Here is a 15,160-nt window from a genome sequence, read left to right on the forward strand (position 1 = left end):
GCTCCCGAATGCCTGCACCCAGCTTACACCTCTGACAGTTTATCTGATAGTTCTGGAGGTTGAGTCCAACATGGGTCACACTAGGTTAAAATCAATGTGTCAGCAGGGCTGCCTGAAGGCTCTAGAGAAGGCATTTCCTTGCCTTTTCCAGAATCTAGAATCTGCCTTCATTCCTTGGCTTGTGGCCTCTTCCTCCATCTTCAAAGCCAGCAATCCCTGGCCACATCACACATCACATCACTCTGACTTTTCTGCCTCCCTCCTCCACATTTAAGGACCCTCATGATTACAATGGGCCCACCTGGGTAATCTCATCTCAAAAATCTTTAACTTAACCACTTCTGCAAAATCCCACTTGCCATGTAAGGTAACATACTCATTAGTTCTGGGGAATAGGATGTGGACATCTTTGGAGGGGAAGCATTGCTCTTCCTACCATGGTATCCAACAGCTTTATTTCTACCAAATGGCCTATCTCTGAGATAGAAGGCCCTTACAAGCACCCAAGATTTACTTTTCCTATGAAACACATTTTGGAATACTCTGTTTAATGTAAAGAACACATTCTCTCCTAATAGGATTCTTTTCCTTGCCATGTATCCAAACATGAAATGTAAGAAGTCAATAAAGATATTTTTACTAAAAAAACGTGAGAAGACAATTTAGTCACCTGATCCTCTGCTCTCACAGTCAGAGTGTCCTGGTTGAGGAGATGTGTAACTCGCTTGACATCAAGTTGCAGAAATTCATCAGTTTTGTAAACTTCAGTAAAATGCTGATGAATAAAGTCATCCGCAGTTGCTTTCAATTCAGGACAATCCAGACACTCTGCTAGCACGCTTATACCTAAATACAGAATAAATGAATAGAAAATCACTTAAAAAAAACCCCCAAACATACACTGGAAGACCAAGTATGACTGCAGAAATATGAGGCTGAAAGAATTTCATAAATTTGGATCCTTTTCTGTTCTACTGATTTGTTTATTCTTATGCCAATACTACACTGACTTAAGTATGGCTGCTTTTGAAACTTTGTAGGAAAAGTTCCTTCAATGTTTTTTCACATTTTTCTTGGCTACTGTTAAATAAACATTTTCTCTTGCAAATAAAATTTAAAATAAGCTTATAACATTCTACTGTAAAAAATCCTGATACAATTTTCATTAGGATTGCACTGAATTTCCAGATTACTTTAGGGACAGTTGCCTGTTCCACAATACAGAAAAGCTCATCTTAGGAACATGACATGTATCTCCATTTATTCAGATTTTTTATGATCTTCAGTGTAATTACACAGATTTTTTTTTTTTTAAGATTTATTTATTTTTAGAGAGAAAGAGAGTGTGAGCAGGGGGATAGGCAGAGGGAGAGGGAGAGAATCTTGAGCAGACTCCCCATTGAGCACAGAGTCTGATGTGGGGCTTGATCCCACAACCCTGAGATCATGACCTGAGCCAAAATCAAGAGTTGGACGCTTGACTGACTAAGACACCCAGGCACCCCTACACAGTTTTCTTTTTTAAAATTTTTATTTAAATTCAATTTAATTAACATATACTGTATTATTAGTTTCAGAGGTAGAGTTTAGTGATTCATCAGTTGCATATAACACCCAGTGCTCATTATTTCAAGTGCCCTCCTTAATGCTTAATTAAGCCATCCCTCACCCACCTCCCTACACAGCTTTCTTTATATAAATTATACATTTCCCATTCAGCCTTTTCCTAGCTATTTTATTTTTTGTTTGAGAGGGAAGTGTCCCCCTAAGTGGTTACTAATATTCTCTATCAGGAATCTGAAAAGTACTGTCCATGGGCCAAATCCAGCCCACAGCAAGCTTTAGGATCAGCAGCTAAAGATACTTTTCATATTATTTAGGGTCATTAAAAAAAAAAAAAAAGTGGGGCAGAGGAAGAAGGAAAAGGAGGAGGAGTGAAAAGGACCACATGTGACATGTGCATGGCATACCAAAGTCTAAAATAGTTACTATCTGGTCCTTTACAGAAAAAGTTTGCCAACCCTTCTAAATAAAACCACTGATTTACTGTGTGTGATCCTGTTCCAAGCCTCCCTTCGGAGTCATAAACTGAATTTTTTTCAGTTCATTATTTGATTTTCCATGTTTCAACTTATGTTGTCTTCAGATAATGAGTTTTGATGCTTTTTTTTTTTTTTTTAAAGATTTCTTTATTCAAGAGAGAGCAAGAGAGAGAGTATATGAGCAAGGGGAGGGCAGAGGGAGAGGGAGAAGCAGGCTCCCCGCTGAGCAGGGAGCCCGACATAGGGCTTAATCCCAGGACCCTGGGATCATGACCTGAGCCAAAGGCAGACACTTAACCGACTGAGCCACCCAGGCGCCCGAGTTTTGATGCTTTTAGATTTATACCATAGAGGTTCTCATAATTGATGTCTGCTAATGAACTTGTGAGATTAACGGCCATTTTCTAATACTAATGCCATGGCATGCTAGATGTTCATGGCAAGCCATCTGCTGTATCTGTATACTTATGCTACCAGCAGGAGATGACATTTTCACCAAGAACCAGTATTCATTTATTAACTAATTTTTGGCAGCTGAATTTATTGTCATTATGCAACCCAATTAAATATCATGCAAATCACTGAAATATGAATGTAAAAAGAAAGTAGTTGTTTCTATGAAAACTAATCTTAAGGTTTCAGACAGACTTGAGAAAACTCAAATTAGGCATGACCAAAATAACGGATAAGATCTGAAAAAACTGCAAAATTTTAGGAGGATTCTTTTTTTTTTTTTTTTTAAGATTTTATTTGAGAAATAGTGCAAGCAAGAGAGCATGAGTTGGGGGGAGAACTGGGGGACAGGAGGGGGTGAGGACAAGCAGACTCCTCGCTGAGCAGGGAACCCAACACGGGGTTTGATCCTGGGACCCTGAGATCAAGACCTGAGCCGAAGTCAGACACTTTACTGACTGAGCCACCCAGGTGCCCCTCTAGGGTGATTCTATACTCAGACTGCTAAGTTCTCAATTCATTTCAAGGAAACTAAAAATTGAAAAAAAATAGCGTATGATATATTACTGGCATGATTTATGTAAGACAAACATGGATAAGCATTGAAATAATAGGTATGGCCTCACAAAGATTGGAAGATTAATATACTTATGTATTACATTAAAGTAACACTTTCACAACAAAGAATATTTAACCACGCACTGTTTTAATGACATTTTATGTATGTACATAGGCAGGTAGGCTCCATGCCCAGCACAGAGCCCAACATGGGGCTTGAACTCACAACCCTGAGATCAAGATCTGAACTAAGATTAAGAGTTGGATACTTAACTGAGCCACCCAGGCACCCCTAGTGACATTTTAATTTTCTAAAAGGTATGTATGTAGGTAGGTATGTATGTATGTATGTATGTATGTATTTATAGATAGATAGATATATAGATAGATAGATAGATAAATAGAGTGCAAGCAGGGGTAGGGGCAAAGGGAGAGGGAGAGAGACTCCCAAACACACTCTGTGCTGAGTGTGGAGCCCTACCTGGGGCTCCATCTCACGAGGTCATGACTTGAGCTGAAATCAAGAGTCAGCCACCTAGGGCGCCTGGGTGGCTCAGTCCGTTAAGCATCTGCCTTCAGCTCAGGTCATGATCCCGGGGGTCCTGGGATTGAGTCCTGCGTTGGGCTCCTGCTCAGCGAGGAGCCTGCTTCCCCCTCTCTTGCTCCCCCTGCTCGTGTTCTCTCTGTCAAATAAATAAATAAAATCTTAAAAAAAAAAAAAAAAAAAGAATTAGCCACCCAATAGGCTGACCAGGTACGCCCCCCAGTGACATTTTAAATTAGCCAACTAACTACTGTTCTGAGTATGCCTGATAAAGAAACTTTTACTGTTACCTTATTTATTTTTTCTTGACTGACTGTATAAATGGAAATCTCCAGCACAAAGTTGCACAGTAGCATGTTTCCATGTAAAGAATATTTGCTATTGGTTCAGACACTTACAGGTTAATTAGATATTCTATTTCTAGTTTAAGAGTTTTTTTTTTTTTTTAAACACAAAAGTGCCTTCAGCATCTGTTGCTATGACTATAGGTATTTCTTTTCTATAGCTTGTTAGTATAGTAAATTATGTTGGATTCTTAAACATTCAATCATCTGGTATTTCTGAAGTAAAACCTACTTGGTCACAAAGTATTATTATTTTAATTAACAAACTTTCAAGTTCCACAGTGATTTTAGGTTTACAGCACAATTTAGTAGAAACTACAGAGTTCCCACATACTCCTGTTCCACACATGAACAACATCTCCCGTTACCAACATCTTACTCCATGGTGGCAAAGTATTATTATTATTATTATTTATTTTTTTTTTTTGGTAAAGCTTTATTTTAAAAAATACATTCATTGATGGGTTCAATTTACTACTTTTTTTTTTTTTTTTTTTTTTACAGAATTTAAAATACAGGGTGCCTGGGTGGCTCATTTGGTTGAGTGTCCAACTCCTGATTTCGGCTCAGGTCATGATCTCAGGGTTGTGAGACTGAGCCCCACGTTGGGTTCCACACTTGGCATGGAGCCTGCTTGAGATTTTCCCTCTCCGTCTCCCTCTACCCCTCCTCCCACTCGTGCACCGCTCTCTCTCAATAAATAAAAAATCTTAAAAAAAAAAGGAATTTTAAAAAAATCATTGTTTCTAAGTGAAACTAAAATTTATGCACACATGTGTTCTTTGTCCAATGCTGGCATCATAGTAATCCTACCCTTGTAGAATGAGCTGGAAAGTTTTCTGTCCATGTTTATTGATTTTTTTTTTTTAAAGATTTTATTTATTTATTCGACAGAGATAGAGACAGCCAGCGAGAGAGGGAACACAAGCAGGGGGAGTGGGAGAGGAAGAAGCAGGCTCATAGCGGAAGAGCCTGATGTGGGGCTCGATCCCATAACACCGGGATCACGCCCTGAGCCAAAGGTAGACGCTTAACCACTGTGCCACCCAGGCGCCCCTGTCCATGTTTATTGATTTACAACAATTTCAATAATACAGAATTACTCTCCTTGAAGGCTTGGTAGAATTAACACATAAAACCTGGAGCAATTTACTGGGAACAGACCTTTACCTTTTCAACATTTCTGAGGTTACTAGTTTTAGGTTTCCAACTTTTAAAGACCATTTTGTCTTTTGTGTTCACACCTTGATGTTTCTTCTTTGATCTTTTCTAATTCTTGTTGTCCTTTATCTTTTTTTTTTTTTTTTTTTTTTTAAAGATTTCATTTATTTACTTGAGAGAGGGAGAGTAAGAGAGAGAGCATGGACAGGGAGAGGAGCAGAGAGGGAGAGGATGAGCAGGGAGCCCGATGCAGGGCTTGATCCTGGGACTCCGGGATCATGACCTGAGACAAAGGCAGATGCCTAACCCACTGAGCAAATCAGGCACCCCTCCTTTTTATTTATGAGAGAGAGTAAGACAGCACACACAGGAGGAGAAGCAGAGGGAGAGGGACAAGAAGACTGCACTGAGTGCTAAGCCTGACTGGAGACGGGGGAGGGGGGGTTCAATCCCAGGACCCTGAGATCATGACCTGAGGTGAAACCAAGAGCTGGATGCTCAACTGACTGAGCCACCCAGGCGCTCCTGATCTTTGCTTCTTGATTAGGCTTGTTAACTCTTTCCCTTTTTACAATAAATTTTGTGAGAATATTTATTTATATAAGGAGAAATAAGTAAAACCTCAGGAACATAAATCTTATTGATGAATGGAGCCCCAAACTATGACCCAGAGAAATAGAGGACTGATCCCAGAATGTCTCTGTTGCACAGGTGAGATTAGAGACTGGTCTTTTTAAAGATTGTATTTATTTATTTGAGAGAGAGAGAAACGCACGAGTGAGGGGAGGCGCAGAGGGAGAGAGACAAGCAGACTCTGTGCTAAGTGTGGAGCCCAACACGGCGCTCGATCTCAGGACCCCGAGATCATGACCTGAGCTGAAATCAAGAGTCGGATGCTTAACTAAGCCACCCAGGCATCCCCTATAGCAGTCCCTTAATTAGTATCTTAATTTATAGTCTAGGATTTTTAAGTCTTCTAGTATGCAATAGTTAGCATATCTGACAATGTGGAGAGGCAACATGGTATAGTAGTTAAAAACAAGATTATTTGAATTCCAACCTCAGCATCTCCACGTACTAACTATAAGACCTCAGGCAATATATACAACCTCAGTTTTCTCATTCAAGACAGACTGCAGCAATCTTAAGTACGTCAACAAAAGTCAAATTCATATTTATATCATATCACACCACCACCAGATGCAATCCTTACTTTTATTCTAGATACACAAAAACTCATTATTAAAGCTATTTTATATTTTAGAAAATGTTAATACAGTATTTAATGGGCTTCTTGCTGCCCAGGTTAATAGGCACCTCCTTAAGCATCTCTTAAAACATATTTTAAGTGTATTTTCTAGTGGACAATGTCTTTAAAATTAAATGAGGATACTTATAGCCACACTTTTAAAAATTAAAATACACATTAAAGTTGTTTTTATTTTACGTAGGAATCTGATTTCTTACCAAGACAATTTGAGGCATCAACTTGTTCTTTCAAAAAATCAACACACATTTTCTTCACAGGTTCAATCTGGTACTGGTTTGCTGCATCTAACAAAGACTGAACGTTGTTGCTATTCACAGAAATTCTGCAAAGAAGTTGAAGTGAATATTAATTTCCTACAATTTTTTATTATTTAAATAATGCTATTGTAAAATGTATCCTACTAGCCCCTGAAATTAAACAGAAAATTAAACTTTTCAGTCCTTGCATCAGTATGGCGTAGGTTCCTCAAACTTCCCCTTCCTTGCAGTTTTTCATGTTGAAGAATTTGGAGCACATCAATTTGTCAGCACAATCCTCTGCCATCGTAGATCCCAACCTTACTGCTCTACAACAGAAACAATCCTTCGTAACTTACCTAGCAGTATAAGCAAATTCCACAAGTTGTTCAATAATGTCAGGTTCAGCATCTTTGAGTTCAACTTCAAAGGATTTTGATTCAAGCATGTTAGCTAAAATGAAGAGAAGAAATATAAATGGTATGAGTACTATCACCAGTTTAACTGAGGACCAGATCATTCCAGGCCATGTTAAATATGGAAAAGAATAATAGGACAGAAATCCCTTTGGAAAAAAAACACCCAGAAAGCCAAACATTCCTATAATAAATGCAAATTAATTCTCCACACTTGAGATGTGCCTTAAATTAAAATAAGCCAAGAAATTAGTGAATTAGTGTGTTTCTTAAAAAAAAAAAAGGCCAAGTAAACATACATATAAAACTAGATTTAGTATTTCCTCAAGTCCTAAAATAATTTAGTAGCTCTCTTCTAAATTGCTATGAGCAAAACTACATCGGATGTAGCTGGCAAAAATCTACAAGAACAATGACAATTATATGTATAGTAATCTATAGCTAGCAAAGCTCTCATTCTTTACTAAAAACTTCACAGGTAGCCAGAGCACCAAAGAGAAAACTTGAGGCAGATATATTACATAACCTGATCAAGTTCATAAAACAGTACTAAGCAGAGGAACCAGGACTTGGACCCAGGTCTCAAATCTAAATCTACAGTTCTTTCTTCTGATATGCTATATTTCATATTTCATTTTTATTTAGTTTAATTGACTAAATAAATCATCCTAACATTTATTTTCATCTTTGCCTTTCCACCTAAGGTTAAGAAGAAAACTGGACATTCAAGTAGAAACTGTATCTTCACCCACAAAAGCCTTGGGCCTGTAGGGGTAATGAAAGGACATTTTTCTTTTGCTCAATCCTCATCATAACCACTTTTCAATCTCTTCATTGTTTTATGGCCTTAACTTCTTAAGTGCTTTAAAAGTAGGAAGATATTTTCATTTAGACTCCACCTCATCCTCATGGAAAAAATATTATGTTCTACTTTAAGATACTTACTTGTGAACATTAAGTTAAAAAAATGACTGGCTGCTGCAAGGACAACTCGATGAGCAGGTATCTTTCTTTCCTGGACCATAAGGATCACATCACACAATGTTTTCTAGTCAAGAGAGAAATAAATGAAATTAAAAGGGGCTCATTGGGCCTGGCTTAGCAAACATACAAAACTGGTGCTTGACAAATGCTTTATCTCTATTTTCTATTCAAATCCAGTCTTTGTGCAGCACCAAATTTATTCATAAGACACATTTAGAAAGGACTTACAGAGTTGCTATCATGATTTACTGTATCAAAATGTGGCACTGAGCTTCCCAGCAGTAAAAACAGGGGACAAAAGAAAAAATCTTTATCATCAGAAAAGGAGCATAGTAATCCTTTAGGGAAATCAATTTTTTTTCTGACACAAATTCTAAGGTATTTCTCATGGTGAGATTTTATGTGGACATTAAATGACATAAGAGCAATGTCCTTGATGGTTTTTCAAAGACAGCGATCTGGCTTTTTAAAAAATTATTTATTCTTGATAAGATCCAAAGTGCACACTGTATTTCCCAAGAGAGTAGCCTACACAGATTTAACTTGAAACAAAAACAATTCAGAATACAGAGTGGACAAACTGAATGACCATTTAGCGCTCTTTCCTCAGTAACACTTCTCTCAAATGTATGTCTGATAGGAGCTGGACAGCAATCACTTTTAAACTGTGAGTTCTGACCAGGGCCAAAATGGTGTCACTCTAGTTTGCTGAAAGAAGGCAGAGTTAGATTAAATTACTTACAATGCTGAAGAAATGAAATGTTAATGAAAAAATCTAAAGTTTACTGGAACTTAAGGATGAATTTCAGGGAGAAAGAATATCTTTTTTGCCAAACAAAATTTCTATTTCTTAATGAAGTTAAAGATATAATGCACAAGTTAATCTCAGAGAAAATTTGGAGCTTGTGATATGGTAGGCACTCTCAGTACTGGGAATATGAGGTAAACAATATTTTCAAAGTAAAAAAAAATCTATTACAAATCTAAATATTGGCTTAGTAGCTCAGAGGATATGGCATTTTGTAGATTTTAAGTATTTACTAAAACTATTAATACAGGGCACCTGGGTGGCTCAGTCCATTAAGTGTCTGCCTTCAGCTCAGGTCATGATCCTGGGGTCCTGGGATGGAGCCCTGCATCAGGCTCCCTGCTGAGCTTCTCCCTCTCCGTCTCCCCCCCCCCCATGCTCTTGCTCTCTCAGATAAATAAAATCTTTAAAAAAAATAAAACTATTAATACAAATTCTAATAGGAAAGTCACTATATTCTACTTTATTACTTCACGAATAAAAATCCAAATGAGATGGTAATGCTCAGTATAAGAAAGGAAATGGGCTTTGTTTTTATTTTATAGTGGGCTAAAAGATGAACAAAATTTCACTTTTACAGCTAGCTCTGTGAAGATTTTTTTTAATAAGGCCTATGGACTACTGCTTAGATATTACATGCAGATTACTTATAGTAAAAGCCATTGTTAATCCCAATAGTGTCTTGAATTTTTAAATTTTTATTTCCTTTGATTTTGTGGGGGAGGTTCAGAGTAGGCGTAGTTCTTAGATAATTTTGCCACGTACCATATCAAAAATACCAGGTAGCAAAACCAGGTCAACTATTTGGTTACCACCAAAACAAGCTGACCTAGTTGCTCAAGAGAAAGAAGAAAAAAAAGAAAGGTGGAAAAAAAAGAAGGAAAAGAGGGAGAAAAATAATTCAAACAGAAGAACAAGCAAGTCAGGTAAGGGAGGGGTCTATGGCTGCTGACAGAAGTTCCAGAAGATGTACAATTATACTGAAATACATCGAAAAACCTTTCCAAAATATATACTCAGCAATAGGGAGTTTTAGTGGCATGAATTTTTATAGGCACTTTAGGAAGTTAAAGAAATCAGAGAGATCTCTACACAGCAATTTAATCTTCTCTAAGAATAATCTCCAGCTGGATATTAACATTATGGAAGGAAGGGGAGGAACCTTTTGTATCCGAATGGTACAGCTGACTGTACTACAGCAGACTAACAGGTTTCAACAAGAGATGGGACTGACTTAAAGAGAGGGGTTCCGCTCGGGAAGAGTGTATCCACAGATAGAAAATGGGAAGAGACAGAGATCTGGGTTACACTGGAGAATATGAAAGGTCCTAAATGAATTGAAGAGAAACTTAAACAAAACTACCTTCTGAACAATACATGTTCAATATATGTTCACTGGATAAAACAAGAAAACCAAAATCAAAACCCTGGCAATTTCTGTTTATATCCTCCCATATTTGTTATATCTTTATATTTATTATTTTCATCTTTTGAATTTTTAGTCTCTTATACATTGCACAGATTTATATGACTTAACCTGAAATTCTCACCATCTAAAATTACTTTGAGTTGGATTTAGATCCTTCATATTTATTACTGATAACTAATGTTTCATCTTACATAGGCCATCTTCTTTTATACAATTTATTACGTTTCCTTGCTGTCTTCTTTTTTAACTACCAGGTGGTATTTTAGTCACATTTTCTTTGCACTTTTTCCTTCTTTTAGGGACTTACTAATAGCTCTGTCAAATATTTGCAAAGTGAATTCAGTAGGGCTATTCATCAAATACTGTTCTAGGAATGCAAGGAGGGTTCAAGAACAATAATTCTTTAATATAATTCAGCATATTCACAGGTTAAAAGAGAAAAACTTCACAGAGAAAAACTTCAATAGATGGCAAAATTAAAAATTCATTTCCTTTTAAACTCTTTAATAAAGAAAATGATGTATCTGTATGCTGAAGGTGATTCGACTCAAAAGCAAACATCACGTTTAATGGTGACACAAAAGAAGCATTCTCATTTAAGTTTGAAACAGAGACACATATGCTGTCACTACTATTATTCAAATATCGTTCTGGCAATTTTAGCCAAATTGAAAATTGCCTCTGCCTTGGCCCCTCTGGCCAACTTACCAGTCTTTAAGTTTAGCAAGCACCTTTAGCCCTCCTGATTAACTAAACCTTTCTTTGTATGGGAACCAAACCCTCTTGCATAACCTCTCCCCCCAACCCCCACTCCAGGGTACCAATACACAACTTTCAAGCACTGCTGTGTCCGTAGCTGGTACCACTGAGTCTGCACAGAATCAAGAAGTGTTATAGACCACTGTGCTCCCCTTTTACTGATTAACTGACCTAAAGTTCCTTTAAAAATCTTTGGGCCAGGCAAAAACCACAGAGTTGGTTTTTAAGACAAAAGTCTGCCTTCTCCCCAGGTGGCCGGCCTCCTGAATAAAGCTCATATTCCTTTCCAATCAAAATTCGTCTCTTAAGTATTGGCTTTTTGAGCAATGAGCAGCTGAACTTGGGTTTTTAGGTAACAAAATCAGTAAGAAAATAAAGATAAATAAACTTAACACTTATAGAACTAAATAAAAAGATGGCTAAACAGAAACAAGATAAATATGAAAAAGCAACTAGCTAACCTGTATGTGAGCAGTAAGCCATAAAGAAACACAAATGAGGAGGGGAAAAAAAAGACAGCAAACAACCCGGCATAGCAACAACAAAATAATTCAATGTTTAGAAATAAACCTAAGAAATGTGAGGGATCTACGTTAAGTAGGAATTTAATATGTGATAAAGATACTATTTCAAAAATGTGGTAAGAAGGTGGAGCACTGGCAATGTTTAGGGCAGTGAAACTATCTCCTGTGGTACTGTAACAGGATACATATGGAGTATACATCTGTCAACATCCACAGAATGTACAACACAGAGAATAAACCCTAATGTAAACCAGGGTTAATAATAATGTTAACAATATTGGCTCATCAACTTCAACAAATGTATCATACTTGTGTTAGCAAGATGTTAACAGGAGAAACTGGGAGGGGGAGAGGGAAAATGGAAACTCTGTACTTTCTGCTCAATTTTTTGGTAAACCTAAAACTACTCTAAAAAGCAAAGTCTATTAATTTAAAAAATGTGATGAGAGAATGGATAATTGAAAAAGCGGTATTAGTGTAACTATTACCCACTGAGGGAAAACATTAGATTTCTCTCTCATAATGTAGTGTCTCTTCTCTGGGGCAAGTTAAGTACCGCGAAGGAAGGTTTGGTCCTTTTCTCCACTGTCACTTGTGGAAGAGGTTCCACAGGATGAGCAAGAATAAAGTAGAGGTCACTGACCACACACTGCCAGGCCTTCTGGTTCATTTTCTTCTGTAAGTCTGCCCCAAAGTGGAACATAACTCATCTCAAATGTTTGGAACCAACAGTGGAAAAGGGCTGCTGAAATCCATATGCAGAGACATTCAATGCACTATAGACAGAGAGAAACTTAGGTGATGTTTTAGTGCCCGCAAATATTGGGGACTTCTGCAATAACAGTCCTTTGGTTAGGAAAGACTGGGCAAGCATTTCAGGCAGCTGTTGGTAGAAGGACCTTCTGCTCTCTTTACATGTTTGCCAGGTAAGACTGCAAAAGGCAGTAGGCTCCATGTAAGCTCCACAGCATTGTATGAGGTTCTAACTTTTAACAATATGTGCTGGCATTACTAGGAGGCATGCAATCAGTTAATTCTATTCCCAAATTCTATCCTTTATTGTATCCCAAGAAGAGGACTAAGGAATGACTAACCTTTGGATTTATGTAGCTTGTCAACAAGGTTCTGCAATCAGTCCCGCCCAGCGTGATTTCAAGTTGGCCCTGGGTATAAATCCCTGAGTAGACTGTAGATTCAACTATAGTTGGGTGGTGGATTTAAATCACTGAAAAGATAAAGGGAAATGGAGCCCTTATTATATGGGGGTAAATCATCTTGGATTGAGATACTAGAAAAGCCTCAACAAAGCCATAATAAACTCAAAAGCTAAGAGAAAAATTAAAAAGGCCTTAGGAATCTTATTTGCTCAGAAAAGCAAGAAAAATAGTACTGGATTTAAACACACATAATCACAATAAGGCAAGTGGGAAAGTGAAAGAAAAGCAAAGTTAGACACCCAGATTAATAGAGGAAAAAGCGTATTTCTTCCTTAAGGGAAACATAACGAGTTAGATAAACAGCTTTAAAAGGCAAAGGAGATACAGTCTGATATAACTGCTCTTTAAAAGATGAGACTAGGGAAAAAAAAGTTATTTTTGCTGTTACTTATCCAAGTAAGGTGATATAAGCCAAAGAGATATACAGAGGAAGAAAAGTAAAATTCAGCAGACTAAAACAGTTCTCAGAAAAAGCCTGGATGGAAGAAATTTTTGTTAAGAGCTCTCTTAAAGCTAAAGGTAAGAAATCAAACACATAATTAGATTGAGACAATTGTAACAGGTGATTACATTAAATTCAGATATGTAAAGTTTAGAAAAGGAAGATCAGCATTAAAGTAGTTCATCCATTATGTAATTTGCAAGGTGATATGGGTGGGAAGACAGGAATGCTACATACTATAGTGGAACACATCTGGGAAGTCTGTGGAAATAAGACGCTAAGGGAGAGTACTAGGTCACATTAAAGGGAAGCCAAATAACCCAGATATAATCTAAGCCTAAGTTAGATGCTGAACCTGTCCATAACTGGAATTACTTTAACTGAGGGTGGTGAAGATTGGCAGCAGCTGAATCAATCCTGAACACATGGACTCTTGATTTCCACTGTTACAGTGTCTATAAGAAAGGCACTAGAGGAAGAAGCAGCAAAACAAACATTTGGGCCCAAAATCAAAAGGAAAGGAAAAGTAAGGAAGGTATTCTGATCTAAACAATGCTAGTTCTATATTATGTAGAAAGGAAAGGATTCAACTTGAACAGGATAACAACTCAGCTGGGGATGCCTAAAAGGAACAGACAGACAACAGAGACACAGCCCATTCTGACACATACAGGTGAGAAAAAGGAGTATCTGCTACCACTGAGTTTCCAAAGCCTGGAAGACTCAAATAATGGGGAAAGGCAAGGTTTTGAGGAACACACTGTAAAGGCCATGTTGGTCCCTATGGGGACCACAGGCTTTAGAGGAATCAGTCAAAGGTCATTCTCCAGCTGAGATAAATCGAAAGGGAAAAAAGACCCCTCTAAGAGATAGGATTAGTAGTAGATACAAGGAATTTCACAGCAGGATAGGATCACAACATGGACACAGGGGTACAGAACAAGCTGGATCAGAACTGTAGAGAATGCAAGGCCACAAACTGCTATGCACGACTGCCTGCTACAAATGTGGATCATCCTTCTCTCAAAAGAAAATACTTTGTCCTTACACAGAACTCAACTATTTCAGCACTGGGTTGCCAAGAACATAAGGTTCAAAAAAGAAATAAAAATTAAGATTTAAATGTGCAGGACAGACAACAGGGAAAAAGGGGGACTCTAGAAGACCCGGCAGTGGGGTAAATCCCCTTGGCAAATTTTTCCAAGAACAAGGTATCCTATGTCAGTGAAGCATTATTACGCACAGATGAAACTCCTTCCCTATATGGTAAGTGTCCTATTAGCTTCTTGATAAGTGACTCCTCTCACCCGAGTTTAGAGTCTGCAAATTACAGCCAGCCAACACAGACTGGCAACCTGTGCAAGCAAAAAGCCCAGACATCCTTATGTTTTCTTTGATGATTCTCTGTTCCCTAGAAATCGAAGTTTCTGTTGTTTTAGTCTGGGAACAACAATGTGGGTTAGGACTTTATAGTAAATGTCAACATCTGCACTATTTATAGTACAGATGGGAGATATGCTTATATCTTTTCAGGTTTGTGGGGGTGGAGATGATGCTGTGCTAATCTTAAGAGTCCTAGGAACCCTTCAACATTCTGAAAACACGTGGCACCAACTACCTTGAAGTTGGAGAAATTCACCTTTCGAGGTGCTAAACTAACTTCATATATTCCAATGGAAGATAGCCGAGGCTGCAGCTGCTGAAGAAAGCTTCCCAGAATCTACCCAAACACTTAAGCGAATGCCTTCTGGCTGAGACTGAGCAGTGTAAGAAACCAAGGAGAGCGCATATTTGGAACGGCCTTTAATTTTAACTTAAAGGGAGATCACAGATGTGGGAATTTAATAATGAGTGGGTTCATAAGAGTCAAATTTGGGGGATTTTATGTTGCTAGTATGGAATTAGATGGGGTGTTTTAACCTGTCATTTGGTTGTTCACAGCAGATAATCTGGAGAGCTAGGAATGAAATCTT

The 15,160-nt window shown here is 37.8% G+C and overlaps 1 protein-coding gene across 4 annotated transcripts in view; it reads right to left on the minus strand.

Moving 5' to 3' along the window:
* Positions 1-15,160, minus strand: part of KLHL7 (kelch like family member 7) — a 59,044-nt gene that overhangs the window by 29,719 nt on the left and 14,165 nt on the right. For 3 of the 4 annotated variants that reach the window (XM_040644196.1, XM_008686382.2, XM_040644195.1), the window contains exons 2-5: positions 7,970-8,072; positions 6,968-7,061; positions 6,570-6,694; positions 671-846 (exon numbers count right to left, since the gene is read on the minus strand). In XM_040644196.1, coding sequence (XP_040500130.1) covers positions 671-846; positions 6,570-6,694; positions 6,968-7,061; positions 7,970-8,048 — 474 coding nt within the window. In that variant the 5' untranslated portion in view covers positions 8,049-8,072. Of the gene's footprint in view, positions 1-670; positions 847-6,569; positions 6,695-6,967; positions 7,062-7,969; positions 8,073-12,622; positions 12,754-15,160 lie in introns of all 4 variants that reach the window. The other variant, XM_008686383.2, reaches the window with a different exon arrangement.

This window comes from Ursus maritimus, unplaced genomic scaffold (assembly GCF_017311325.1).
Source record: "Ursus maritimus isolate PB19 unplaced genomic scaffold, ASM1731132v1 scaffold_3, whole genome shotgun sequence".
Classification (NCBI taxonomy): domain Eukaryota; kingdom Metazoa; phylum Chordata; class Mammalia; order Carnivora; family Ursidae; genus Ursus; species Ursus maritimus.